The sequence below is a fragment of the Triticum urartu genome, chromosome 7, assembly GCF_003073215.2.
Source record: "Triticum urartu cultivar G1812 chromosome 7, Tu2.1, whole genome shotgun sequence".
Classification (NCBI taxonomy): domain Eukaryota; kingdom Viridiplantae; phylum Streptophyta; class Magnoliopsida; order Poales; family Poaceae; genus Triticum; species Triticum urartu.
The window spans coordinates 13,189,758-13,203,714 of record NC_053028.1 but is presented as its reverse complement, the minus strand read 5'-3'; the positions used below and the strand labels follow the sequence as shown (position 1 = coordinate 13,203,714).

General features: G+C 42.9%; 2 protein-coding genes across 6 annotated transcripts; both read right to left on the bottom strand.

The window, feature by feature from the left end:
• Positions 1–391: 391 nt before the first annotated feature.
• Positions 392–4,368, bottom strand: LOC125519818 (probable methyltransferase PMT17). 5 transcript variants are annotated; one of them, XM_048684587.1, is made up of 7 exons: positions 4,167–4,367; positions 3,736–3,828; positions 2,693–3,395; positions 2,392–2,602; positions 1,991–2,288; positions 1,047–1,514; positions 392–884 (listed from the first exon to the last, which is right to left on the bottom strand). In XM_048684587.1, the coding sequence occupies exons 3-7, from the start codon at positions 3,374–3,376 to the stop codon at positions 656–658; spliced, it is 1,890 nt and encodes a 629-aa protein (XP_048540544.1). In that variant the 5' UTR covers positions 3,377–3,395; positions 3,736–3,828; positions 4,167–4,367; the 3' UTR covers positions 392–655. The 5 variants fall into 5 exon arrangements, with proteins under 5 accessions (XP_048540544.1, XP_048540546.1, XP_048540545.1 ...); XM_048684589.1 differs by having other exon boundaries at positions 4,162–4,366; XM_048684588.1 differs by lacking the exon at positions 3,736–3,828 and having other exon boundaries at positions 4,167–4,368.
• A 5,075-nt stretch (positions 4,369–9,443) lies between these two features.
• On the bottom strand, positions 9,444–12,912 carry LOC125518128 (MLO-like protein 1). The gene is made up of 10 exons (XM_048683067.1): positions 12,699–12,912; positions 12,545–12,602; positions 12,224–12,456; positions 11,226–11,342; positions 11,091–11,142; positions 10,902–10,993; positions 10,394–10,603; positions 10,065–10,132; positions 9,926–9,986; positions 9,444–9,662 (listed from the first exon to the last, which is right to left on the bottom strand). Exons 1-10 carry the CDS (start codon positions 12,834–12,836, stop codon positions 9,465–9,467), a joined length of 1,227 nt encoding a protein of 408 aa, XP_048539024.1. The 5' UTR covers positions 12,837–12,912; the 3' UTR covers positions 9,444–9,464.
• Between the last annotated feature and the right edge of the window lie 1,045 nt (positions 12,913–13,957).

Genomic DNA, 13,957 nt, shown 5'->3' with positions numbered 1-13,957 from the left:
AATAGGTCTCACTCAGATGATGAACTGTTGAAGATTGAGTCATTTCCCAACACAAAGTTCAGTCTTGTTCTCTTTCCTGTTGAAGATTGTTTGGATTTTGAAGAACAAATAGTTCCGCAACCAGCACATTCAGCTTGGTTTATCATACATTCTTCCTGGGCCTCCTCTTTTAGTCCGAACTTTCTGCGCAAAAGCGAAACATTCAGTCGAATATAGTTCAGATTTGGTTCATGAATCGAGCCTTTCTTTTGGCCAGCTGCGTGTCAGTTTTTGAACAGATGTTTCGGGCTTGGATTCTGCACCTCTGCTCAAAAGATCGTTTGGTCTGCCCTTTCTTGGGATGAAAATTGCTCAGACTGAAAAAAAAGCGAATGATTCGGACAGAAGCACATTCATCTGATCCAGCTTTCTCAAAACTATAAGTGAATATCCTCTTGGAACGGTTGCTGAATACCATCGTGTAGCACCGTGTCACACTCACAGCTCACGAGTCAGAGACCGCAAAATTAAACCGATGATGATACAGCGAATTCCCACCTACTATATACAGATATATCCTGAAGCTAAGAGAACAGTCAATGAAGACTCAACAGAAAGGTTTTCTGTTTGAACTTTAGCAGCAGACGACATAGAACAACACTGAGGAAGGCGATAGCTATTGCTGCTTTTGGGCAGGCTCCGCGGTCCAGTAAGTTTTGACGGCCACAAGGATCTTCTCAGGGTTGAACGGCCCGGATTCATGATCCATGATCTGGCTCTTCCATCTCATGCCATTGGTGATGGCTTGTATCTTCACTAACATCTCCACGGTGTCCCTGAAGATCACCGTCCCTTCAGGCCGCAGAATCCGGTCCATCTCCAGGAGAATGTATGTTATGTCACACCTGTAACCATTGTAAAAAATTTGTTCAACATTACAGTTTGATCATTAGTGTCTCCACTTGCTTAATCTGAACTTCCTTATAACAACCAAAACACAAGCATGAAATTGGAGCAGAAAAGGAATACATGACGACAGAACTCAAACAATCGGTTATTTGCATTACCTATCCTGATAAAAGCTGAACACTTTATCAGCATGGATGAGGTCATACGTCCTGGGATACGTCGAGAAAGCCTCACACCAGTCATGGAATGTCCCGATGAACCCCCGCTCGTAGATAACACCGAGGGCATCAGGAGCAGAACCTGAAGGCACCACATTCATCACCCAGAGTGGATACTCCATCAGCGCAGCAGCAAAACCCCCCATCCCCGCATCCATGTCCATCACGTTCCTGTATCGCCCCTTGGCCAGTGGCGGGACCAGTTTCTTGTAGTGGTCCGCTCGCTCTGCCCACAACTTCTTGTCCTCTTCGAACTTCTCAGGGGTGATGCCTGAAACTGAACCTCGGTTTATTCTCGGCGGAACTGCGGATGCTCTTTCTGGCCATTTCTCGAGGGCTCCGCCAGCAGCTTCTTCCTCGGTTTGCACTTCCGGCAGAGGAGATATGCATGTCTCCATCTTCTTGTACCTATGTGGTCACACAGTCAGTTTGTGTTTTTCTGATCAGGAAAATAACAGAGAATGCATTGTGATGGCCTTGAGGTCTAAGCATTTATGACTGTACTAGTGTGCTGCTAGGTTGCTACAATGTCGAGTTATTGTACGATTGTAAGTGAACTGAGCCATAAGCCAGAGAAAATATTGTATAATGTTTCCAAAACTGACACAAGAGATAAACTCATACTTAGTTTCACTTAAGAAGACACCATTCAGAATGATGTTAGTGAAACCTGATAAACTACTTTCTTTTTCAAAGAATAGGAAATAGGAAATTCAAGCTATGATTTATAGCATGAGGTTCATACAAGGATAATCTTGCTAAACAAACCAGGCTATATATTTCAGAACAGCCAGAAATAGAGGTTTTTTCGGAACTACAGACAATGAGGTACTGCAAGCGTACAAAAAGTACAATACTCAGAGAAAGCATAACAGAAATCTTACCAAGCAGTGTCCACATCACTGCTGTTGCAGAACTGCGGAGTTTCGTCGGCATTCCGATTATTAGCACACTCCATATGGTTGATAGGTTTCTGCCATACAGCAAGGTCATCTTTCTCTACCACCTTCTTCCAGCAGAGGCGCTTTGCTAGGTCCTCAATCTCATCTTGCTCTTGCTTCAGGTCTTCCTCTGTTCTTTGCCACCCCTTGTAGTGCTTCTTCCAACGGATTGGAGGCCCAGAGAGGATCCAGTAGCCTCCTGGTCTTAGAACTCTGTCTACTTCAACCAGATATAAACCGTCTGTTGACAAGAATGATAAAACATAAGCTCTACTTATACATTCATTGAACATGTGTCCAGTGCAATGTAACTAAAATCTGAAACAATGTCATGAAAAACATACCGAGCTTGTTCCATGGGATCAAACATCTAGAGCAGTGCGCCATGTCAAATGCTCTAGCAGGATATGGGATTCTATCGGTTGCCATTACTCCAATCATAGCCGGCACTCCCCTCTCTAACGCAAACTGTACCTGTGCCTCGTGCGAATCCCTTGGTGCAAATGACATGGTGATGATGCCCCTCTTCAGAAGAAAAGCACCCCAACTTGCCACCTGAAAAACAGCCAGAATGCTTCCATCCTAAGACCCTAAAACCTTCAGAGATAAGAAACAATATCATACAAATTTGTCAAGCAAGCTCACCCCACATCCAGTATCAAGTGCAGTTCTGATGTTGCCGTCAGTTAACGGTATGAGGGCATCGATATCATCGATATAAGCATCAGCACCATGCGGGAACATCGTGCCACCACCAGGGAACCTAAACCTGTCCCCCTCAACCTGAATCCAATTCTGCACGGCCTTCTCGATACTCAGCTCCCGGTGAGGGATGTTATCATACCACGCATAATCCCGACTCTGCGGCCACGTGAAGGGGTTCTTATACTTCGGGGGCGCAGGGATCAGGCACCGGAACAATTTTTCTTTTGTGGGGCAGTGCCTCTCCCTGTACTGCATCATCGCCTTTGGAAACTTCCTCGCCGTCCTCGGGTCATGGCAAGGGGTGTACTCGCTGTACTTGAGCTGACACGGCGGGATCATCTCCGTCGCCAGCAACGACTCGTTGAAGGCCACCCGGTGGTGGGCCTGGAAATCGAGACGGGCGCCCGAGGATGTCACCAAGGCGACGCTGGGGGCGCCTGACGCATTGCTGGGGGCACGCGAGGCAGCTTCGTCGCACTGCGTCTTGGCGTACACAGGCCTGGGGGCGTCCTTTATGGCGGACGAGGTGCCTTGCCAGGCGCCAAGGATGTACGCCGTGGCGCACAGGCCGACCACGCCGATCGCCAGCGTCACGCGCATCCTCTGGAACTCCAGGTGGCGCATCCCGCTCTGTTCCTGTCACCTGCAAAAAGGTGCAGTTCAGCACATATGGATGGAGCAGTAGTGCTAACACATGGCAGAGGGTTAAAGTAATTTCGCTGTGTGATTGCAGAAAAGAAGAGACGGAGGTGATCCATAAGTCTGAAACATTACCAGGACGGGTTTTTTGCAACTAAATTCAATATGTGATTGTGGATTCAGAGAAGGCAAAGTGGAATGTGACAGCAGGTAGCTGTGAATGGATAATGGGGGTCAGAAGAAGCTCTCCCTCCCCCCTCCCTGCTCCTGATTAAACAAGAATGGCAGCTGCAGAAAGTGTAGAAGAGCACTTGCTGCTGCTAATGAGTACCCATCATCCTTACCTGACACTACTTCCCGACAGAAGAGAAACACAATGATGTGCAGCAAAGTGCACATGTATGGGCCTTTCCAGCCAAACGAACCAAGCAAAGAACCTGCAAAAAAGAAAAGAAAAAAAAGTAGCAGAACCTCATCACTGATTTTGGGAGTCGGGACCCAAAATCCGCTCATGAATTTTCAGTTAATCGTCCCATTGCCCGCGGGAACCAACTCAGGGAGAGGGGAAAAAGAATCTATCTTTTGGGCGTGCAAAAATCCTTCCTTTTTTCAATCAGGGGGAGGGAATGGAGATGAAATCACTACCTACGACAATCTATCCAACAAGAAAGATGAGGATTGGGTTCCCTGAAATCCCTATCCTAAGCTCGGCGGCCTGCCTCGGACGAACAGGAGGAGAGTGCGAGTGAGCCAGTGTGGGATAAGGTTACCTTACCTCTTCCCCTGAAGCGGCGCTTTCCCCTGGGTGCAGGTGCAGCAGTGTCGCCGGACGGACGGACGAGGCGAGGAGGCAATCCGGCAGCGGCGACCGCCTGCGGCCGAGAGGGCGGCGGCGGCGGCGGCGAAGAATTGGATTGGTTGGAGAAGAAAGGGGGGAACCAAATCTAGTAAAACCATGTGTTCAGGCTAGTTATAGTTTTTTTTAGGGGTAGGCTAGTTATAGTTAATTTCTTTCTGGCGTTTGCTTCGCTGTTACCCTGACCATTCGCGAGCCCGGCCCACACCCCGTATGGCCCGTGAGCCAGCCAGTCAATCTTGCTTCCCAGGGCCTTCTACCATTTTGCATTTTTCTTTTGCTGTTGAGATTTGGGCCTTCTTACACCGAAATCACTAATTAAGGAGTACTTGTTACTAAGAACACTCCAGCTTTCCTGGTCGTGACAAATGACGCACATGCAGCGGGTCATTTGTCGCAATTTGAGAGTTTTTCTTTTTTTTCATAGATCCGTTTATTTAAAACGTTTTATCTCTTAAACCGTGCATCCAAATCTCGAACCGTTTTCATAGTTGGATTCCGAGATCTTTCAAACCAGATCCCATGTTGATAAGTTTTGACGAACTTTCTTTATTAAAACAAGAGAAAAAATCGGACAAAAGCACGGGTATTTTCCCTTTTCGAAAAAGGCACGTCCGTGCCTCTCGTGAAAGCAAAACCGTGACTCTCGTGGATAAAAAAAACAGAAAACATGATTTTTTTTTCCGTTTCCGAGAGGCACGGCCGTGACTCTCGCGAAAGCACAACCGTGCCTTTCGCGGAAGCAAAATCGTGACTATCACGAGAAAAACACAGAGAATGCGTTTTTTTCCTTTCCGAGATACACGGCTGTGACTCTCGCGAAAGCACAACCGTACCTCTTGCGGAAGCAAAACCGTGACCCCCGCGAAAGAAAAAAAAATAGAGAACGCGTTTTTCCTTTCCGAGATGCACGGCCGTGACTCCCGTGAAAGCACAACCGTGCCTCTCGCGGAAGCAAAACCGTGACTCTCGCGAAAGAAAAAAAACAATAAACACATTTTGTTTTTTCCTTTCCGAGAGGCACGGCCGTGCCTCTCGTGAAAGTACAATCGTACCTCTCACGGAAGCAAAACCGTGACTCGCACGGAAGAAAAAAAACGGAGAATGTGTTTTTTTTCCTTTATGAGAAACACGGCCGTGACTCTCGCGAAAGCACAACCGTGCCTCTTGCGGAAGCAAAACCGTGACTCTCGCGAAAGAAAAAAAAATAAAGAACGCATTTTTTTTTCTTTCCGAGATGCACGGCCGTGAGTCTCGCGAAACCACAACCGTGCCTCTCGCGGAAGCAAAACCGTGACTCTCGCAAAAAAATAGAAAACGGTTTTTTTTCCTTTCCGAGATGCACGGCCGTGACTCTCGCGAAAACACAACCGTACCTCTCGCGGAAGCAAAACCGTGACTCTCGCGAAAGAAAAAAAAACAGAAAATGCGTTTTTTTTTCGTTTCCGAAAGGCACGGCCGTGACTCTCGCTAAAGCACAACCGTGCCTCTCGCGGAAGAAAAAACGTGATTCTTGCGAAAGAAAAAAACCGCGTTTTTCGCGCAAAACAAAAATTTGTAATTTTTTTGATCGAAAAGCTAAGGAAGACCCGGGAAAACCCAAAACGTCAAAAAACCCCCCAGAAAAAACCGTTTAAAAAGCCGAAAACGCGTGCGGAAAAATTAAAGAAAAACAAAATTTGGAAGAAACGTCCAGAATACGACACATGGCAAATGGCTGAGAGCACGCCAAGTCACGCTAATCGTTGTGAGGCTCCCGAAGAAGCGCTCGTTAACTAGTTGCTCTCTTCTTACACGCCCCGACGCCAGGGCTCAGTGGAATCCACGACCGCCTAGACCGACGATGAAGAAGGTGAATGTTGATGGGGCTGTGTAAAAGATCCTCAACACAGGGGCCATCGGGGTCGTGTGCCGTGATGAGCAAGGCATGCACGGCGAGAAGAAACGACGCCCCGAATTACGGGCGTGGCTATGTGACGCTTACTATGAGCCACACCGGTGCCTCGCTACAGGGCGTGATGGTGGGGTGGCCCAGTAAGACATGACTCGTCGGGCTAACGACATCTGAATTTCTTTCTTTTTCTCTTTTATATTTGAAATGTATATAGTTCGCAAGCTTAAATTTACTTAAGAAAATTTTAAACCAGGAATTTTAAAAAATATTACCCTAATATATTTTTTTAGCACAGTTTTCATAAAGGTTGATAACTTTCAAAAAAATGTCGCCAATAAAAAAACAGTTCCAATGTTTCAATGAAATCAATGCAATTAGTTTTTCAAAAATGTGCATACAACTTAAAAGAAATGTTTCGTAACATTAAAAAAAATATGTGAAATTTTAGGGAAATATTCCCTCGTTGCAAAAAATATATCATGACAATGTAAAAAAAATGATTCACCTAGATTAAAGAAATTTACTTAATTTTCAAGAAATAATCATGTGTGTCCAAAAAATGTCCGTGAATTTTTTCAAAAGTGCTTATATAGTGCAAAAAACGTTCGCCTAGTTTAGAAAAATGAAAGCATGGCCATTAAAATGTAGAACATTTAATTGCAAAAAAACGTTAACATGAATTCGTAAATTGTTCAGAACATGTTTTTTTTAAATGTACATCATGTATTTGAAAAATGTCCAACATGTATCACAAAAATATTTCACGTGTTCTCTAAAAAGTACATTGTTTAGTAAGAAAAATTAGACATGTGTTAAAAACAAATAAAAACCAACAATGAAGCAAAATAGAAAAGAATAACCCAAAGAAAAAACTAAACAATAAAATAAAGAAAAATAAAGCACAACAAGAAAAAATAAATAAAACAACGAAAAATAAGAAGCAAACAAAGAAACACCAAAGAAAACCAAAGTATAACAAAGAAAAACAAAAAAAATAGAAAACAAAGAAAACCAAAGCAAAACGAAGAAAAACGAAGAAAATGAATTTTGTTTTTGAAGAAAATCGGTGAAAAAAATAAAACAAAAGAAAAAGCACGTAGAAAACCGGACCTGAACGAACTTACAGCGCGCAGCGAATAATCCAAACTACTTGGTTGGACTGCTACGAGCAACACATAGCCCTGCCGCCGATTTCACTCCCTGTTTGCAGCGCTTTGCGTCAAGTTGTTGTTGTTCTAGAGTGTAAGCAGATGGCTATGAATTTCACAAATAATAATAATATAAACATTGCTTCCGGGAAGTGGATCAAGTTGCTGATAGTTTAGCTAGATATATCCATTCGATAGCCGATCGTCTGGACTACGGGTGAATTCTACCCCAGATTTTATTTCTCTTCTTCTTGTAAATGATATGACCATTCTATGAGAAATAAAGTCTTTTACCCGTCAAATTTTTGTTGTTGTTGTTGATTCACACAGAGACAACCGACACAGCCAGGCCCATTTTATACAGCATGTACATCACAACCAGTTTTGGGAACCAATCCTGCCTAGGTTTTACCAGGTTTGAAAACCTTCTAGCTGGTTCATGAACTAGTTTAAGTCTGGTTTCTCTTTTTTTTTCCTTTTCTTTTCCTCTTTTCATTTTCAAGTTTAAGTTTAGTATTTCAAACATTGTTTCGAAATTTTAAATATTATTCAGATGTTTTTATAAAATTCTTATTTAGAAATTTTGTAAACATTCATGTTTTCAAAAATTATTTAGAATTAAAAAGTTTACATTCTCCAAAAAAAATTCAAAACAATTTCAGAAATGTCGCGGTGCCAAAATTTCTTCAAAATTTCAAAGAATGTCCCCATTTTCAAAATTGTTTAGGAATTTAAAAAAAATCACCTTTTCCAGAATTTTTTTCAATTTGTTTTAAAAACTAAAAAAATGTTTATATTTTTGCAAAATCTTTGAGAATTTCAAAATTTTCTTCACTATTTCTAAAAATGTTCAGGAAAATAAAAAAAATAGTAACAATTTTTTTTTGTAATCTTAGAAAATTATTTGAATCTTGAAAAAACTGCGAACAATATTTTACGATTTTCTTTTTAGTTCTGCTGCTACCATTAGTTCTTAAATGTTAACATCGCGCTTCTATCATCAGGATTCATCAATTCCAACGGCTAGGAATAGGCGCTCGCCAACGTCACTACGAATGAAGTACTTTTGCAAACTACGGAATTTATTTGACCACTCATCATCTGTATCTTGGTTGGGAAGATTTTTGAATTGGTCCCTTCAATCCGGAAGGGAGGGAGTAATCGTCATTATCCATTTTTAAAGTGTCCAACGGTCGGTTGGGAACAACAAGCACAAGCAGGCTCCATTGTTAAAGTGTCAATGTAGAGCATCCACCGTAGGAATGAACCCATGATGGGGGAAAACATGGACCCACCGGCCTCCACGAACCAGGTGCCCCCGACAGTGTCGAAGAGCCATTTGAGCACAACAAGCGCGATCAAGCTCCGCTCGAAAAGCGTCCGACCGTTGGATATAGGCCCCACCCTAGGACCATACAGCGAATACAAGAGCATCTGACTACTGAAAAAACCAACACAACGAACTTCACCAAATGGGTAGCTCGACAACGTCCAATAGCTGGATAGATAGAATAGAAAGCCTTTCTTTTCGTAGCCCCGATAAAATGCAACAGACGGCCAGGTAGAGGAAGGGCCGACAATATGAGGATGCCTATTCAGCGCCACCTTTTCATCCTTTCTTTTCAACTCGGCAACATCCGCTCCCTCAGGGCAGCGTCGAAAAACTGAGTAGACACAAAGAGGGCCATCATCTGACACCTCATTCCCCACCCACGACTGTCAGGTATAAAACACGTCAAACGAGGGGCCCTGGCTATGCTCGCTGCCCACGCTTCATAGGGTTGTCGCCGCAGTGAGCGACTGAAGGCGTGATCAGTCGACGGTGTGGAGGGTGCCAGGCAGGTATAGTGGTGCACACTGCGGAGGGATCGAGCAACGCGGAGGGTGTCGGAGGGCGTGGATGACCCCAAGAGGCGGGTGCCCAACATCCTTTAAAGGGGTATAACAGGTCAGATCACCCCACTATATATGTACTTTTTTATTTGCAAAGTTAACGTGCATTGAAATTGGTAGGGGATTTGTTCCCTAAACAGTTGTCTACGGCTAATACCATGATCAAGACCAACATGAACAAGTGTTGCCTAACTTGCTCGTGCATTCAAGATTAGAAAAGGTGAATGCAAGATATATTTATACATTAGTTATACACTGGCACGTACATTGATATGCATTCACTTAGATCAATCTAGCAGTCCCTTGCTCGATTGCTGATTCTCTTCTTGTATTTGTCATTTGAATTCCCTGACCAACGGGTGAATTGTCACCAACACTTGCTGCCGGCATTCTATTACGCTTCCTAGCCTTTTGAGCCCAGTTGGTGAGGCCTTCGGATATACTTTCATCGAACATGGCTTTCTTGAATGAGCTTCCCATCTGCATTGGTACACAGATAGAAAATTAGCATCTAACTTAGAGAAGTAGTTTGAGAACATCAACAACAATCTGTGATCACACCAATCGTGAACCACAGAAAATGGAAATGTTACCACTTCAATGTACACTTTATAAACATGCTATCTTCTACTTGAGCAACTAGTACATTGTTTAAAATTGGATAGTCACCAAATTAAAATAAATTACCAAAGGTTCCTGAATAAATAAGTTAGTGCAAACCCAATTGAATTTAGCCAACTTACTTGAGATATGAGAGCATACAGAGGTAGTGTGCTGTATCCACAGAGGAGTTGACTGATGACACTGAATGTACATGCATAATATGAGTTCCTGCTTCCTTGAAAGCTCAAAATGCCACAATTGACAAATATTACAGCTTACCTTATCACCAGACGAGTAATAGCATATGCTGGTTTTCCCATAATACATGATTTAAATCCATGTGTTACCTGCAAGGGTTGGTGACTGCTAATTTGAGTTTACTGTTACATTTTTACATATATATAAAGTAAATATAGAGAGCCATAATACCTAGCCAAACAAGTTGTTATGTTCTAGATGTTTGAGTATTTGATTTTATCAATCCTTTCCTTGGTAAATTACAATGACATATTTTTATATAACAGTGGTCCATCATGTTATTCTTAAGTATTTCCAAAGTCCAGTATATGTTTGGTATGGTGAGAAGGGAATTAGCTTATTGTTCTTACCAGCAGCCAGAAGAAAAATGCAATCTCAAATGCATTTTGGAACAAGATGATATGGATCAATAGAAGGACTAGTTTAGGCCGGTGGAACCAAAACAAATCATCTGAAAGAGCTACAACTAGCTCCCCATCTATTGCAGTATGCTTCTGGGCAACATCGATAGCTAGCTCCGTGATAATATGCTCCAGCTTACTTCCGACCACAAGTAGCAACTGCACGGAATAAAACACGCCTAATATGTTAGTGAATAAAAAATGTATATAGTACATATATTAATTATGAAACTTCTTTTTTTTCTTAGAAAAAATAGTTGTATTATTTAAATTAACCAAATTATTAGGTCCAAACAATAGAACTTTGCAGGTGCAAATGCTTTTAAACCCGTTTCTTTTATACAACATTTTCTAAGATACAAGGGAATCTACCAACATTTTCTAAATAGTATTATTTGTATTGAACTGGTGTTAACAACATAAATGTGCTAGAATTTTAAGATACAAGGGAAGCTACCAGCCAACCAAATATTTCACATCGCTTTCCATGACCTCTAAAGTGATTTTTGATAAATTCGAATTCTTGCACATGTCTGATCATTTGAGGACCTAGAAATTTTGCCCCAAGAACACATAATAAGCATTGCTTTACAGCTTAATGGAAAAATGTTTAGTTAAATTTCTAGAATAGGCAGTGTATGTATACCATTATCGTTGCTTTGCTGGATCTTGTCCTCCCAGTGTTTCCATTTTCTTGTCTGGATGGAACGGACCAAATCTTTATAGAAAGGAAATGTGATAACCCATTTTGAACACAAATTAAGGTTCATATTTTGAATACCTGTGTGATTCCAAGAATAACTGTAACAGCACTGAGAACCACATGGGTAGCTTCTAAGACGAAGATAAATATGTGTAACTGATGGATAGCTTGGATCGAAAGAATTGGAACTTTGCCCTGAGGAATATGAAATCATATATGAATAGTGGGTCATTTTAAGCAGCGCTAGCTTATGAAAGATGAAGGGCAATCATAGGAAAAGGACAATATGCTTCCTACCAACATTCAGAAAATCACAATATTGTAACATAGTTTTTGAGATAAGCTTTGTCAACATCAGCTCAAAATGTCTAAACTCGTTATTTCCTAAAAAATCCGTGGATGGCCAAAGTTTAGACATTGCACGTAATTCAACTTATTTTAATGAAGTACCAATCATGGTCAACAAAAAAATCAAGGTCAGACAAAAGCCGACAAGCCTCCCGAGATAGGTAGCTTTGATCACTTCCAGTAAATACCGGCTGCATGCCGCCGGTGACTTCCGTCCGGCAAAACAAAAAAAAACCTTTTGTTTTTATTTAATTTCATATTAGCTTGTCTTTAAGTCAAATTTTATAAACTTTGTTCTCTCATACTCCCTCCATTCCTTTATATAATGTGTAAAAAAATGTAAAAGTCAAACGAGTGCATGTTTGATCAAGTTTTTAGAAAAATCTATCAGTATCCACAACACAAAATTTGTATCATTTCATCCATCATGAAAAGTTGTTTCATATTTTTATCTATTAGGCATTGCAGATTTTGACATTTTACTCTATAATCTTGGTCAAACATTCAAATGGTTGACTTGCACGAAAATCGATACACCTTATATTCTAAAACGATGGGAGTATATTTAATTCTACGATATCAAATCAATACCATTAAATTCATCACCAATTAAATATATTTTCACGACATATATACTTGTTATAAGTGTTTGTATCGTTTTCTATAAACTTGGTCAAACTTATGACAAAACTAATATGCAGAGTAATAAATAAAAGCAGAGGTAGTACCTTATTGAGGCAGTACTCACTGGAGGCGCCTCCACCTGCCAGGAGCCTCCTCGTGCTGCCCACCACACCAGTGAACACGGTAGCGGCAAAGTGCCGTGCAACCTTGGTGGCACCGGCGCCGGCGCGCGGGCACGGCAGGAGGTGGTGCATCAGGCTCTCCCGGACGCATATCTTCTGCATGGCGCCCTGGAACACGGTGAGCAGTAGGGAGATGAAGCCCAGCAGCATCAGCTCTGCAACCGACCGAATCAACCGGCGTCAGGACTTAGGACTGGAAGGCAGAGCATGGCAATGGTGGTTGGGAACCAAGCAATTGCGTACCTTCTTTGAGCTTGAGCAGGGCCTCGTACAGCGGCTTGCGGCGGCCTTTTGTGAGCCTCTGTTTATATACACGCAAAAGTGGTTCAAACGGTTTAGCTACCTTGCATGTTGGTGATGGATGCATGAAGCTCAATTAATGGTGGACGATGCAGACCTTGCCGAGGCGGTGGAGCAGGCGCTCGAAGAGCAGGGAGATGAGGACGATGAGGGAGCACACGGACGCGACGATCCACGTCGGCGTGTGCTCCAGCGTTATCTCCACCGCCCCGCCGCCGCTGGCTCCTCCGGCCATGGCAGCCAAAGCTCAGCAGGTTGCCCGGTCAGACCCAAGGGGACGCTGTTCTTCGCCGGCAATGTCAGAAGGGGACGCCATTCGTGCTCATACATATATGATGGCCCGTCTTAAACTTTGACTTGAACATTAGATAGACGAAGGGACGGTCTCTCACAAAAAACCAACGTCATGAAATATCTTGAGACCTTCCTACCTTCTATCTATCTTGTGGCTGGCCGCTGATATCTTGAAACCGGTGTGCTGTGCCCTTTCCATGGGGCTAACCTGCGGGTAGTATGATGACGACAGGGACAACGACGCAGCGAGAAAGAAAGACATGGACCAAGCCTGCCTCTAACGGTCCAAAACAAGGTGAATCTGGTGAAGAGCATTCTGCCTCTGACGTGCGTTCAATATCTATCAAAGCTTAACAGTAGACCATAGACGAGCTACGTTTGTATTTTATTATTATCCCGGTCAGCATCTTATCTGCTCCAATTAAACAAGAGCTTTTTTACGATACCCTGATACTCCCAAGGCAGGGGTAGGAGTACCAGTTAAATCTAACCCTTCATTCAAAAGGGCACTTTAGACTTTTTGTCTCGCTGTGTAAGTTTTGTCTTTATATCTGGATCTAACTCCCTCCTGATGAGCCGCTCGAGCACTATCTCCCGCCTCCATGATCGAGCGACCTTGCACGGCCATGGCTGCCTCCTCCCGTTGGCCCCGTTGCATGCAACACATGCATGTAAACTTAATTTCAACCTTTGGTCGCCAGCGAGGCCCCTCTGATGTCTGCCTGATCTTAGATTTTCACCAATTCATACTTCTCTTCCCTGAGCAATTATGAATCAAGGCTAACCGCATTGCTTTTCTTTCTTTTATTTCATTTTTTGAACTGGGCATTACCCCTTTCCATTACTGCAACATAACGGAAATACAACATTCCAAAGAGGGAGAAAAGGGGAAGCGAGTTCAACGCATCGCCGGGAAACCCATTGTGAGCACTCGCCATCGAGATTACTCACTGTGGGGCAAAAACCCGACGACACCATACTTCTGCAACTAGGAACCAGGGCCAGTCAGCCCCAAAAGAGCACAAAACACAAGCTCGCGACAGTCGAGCAGCATAAGTTTTG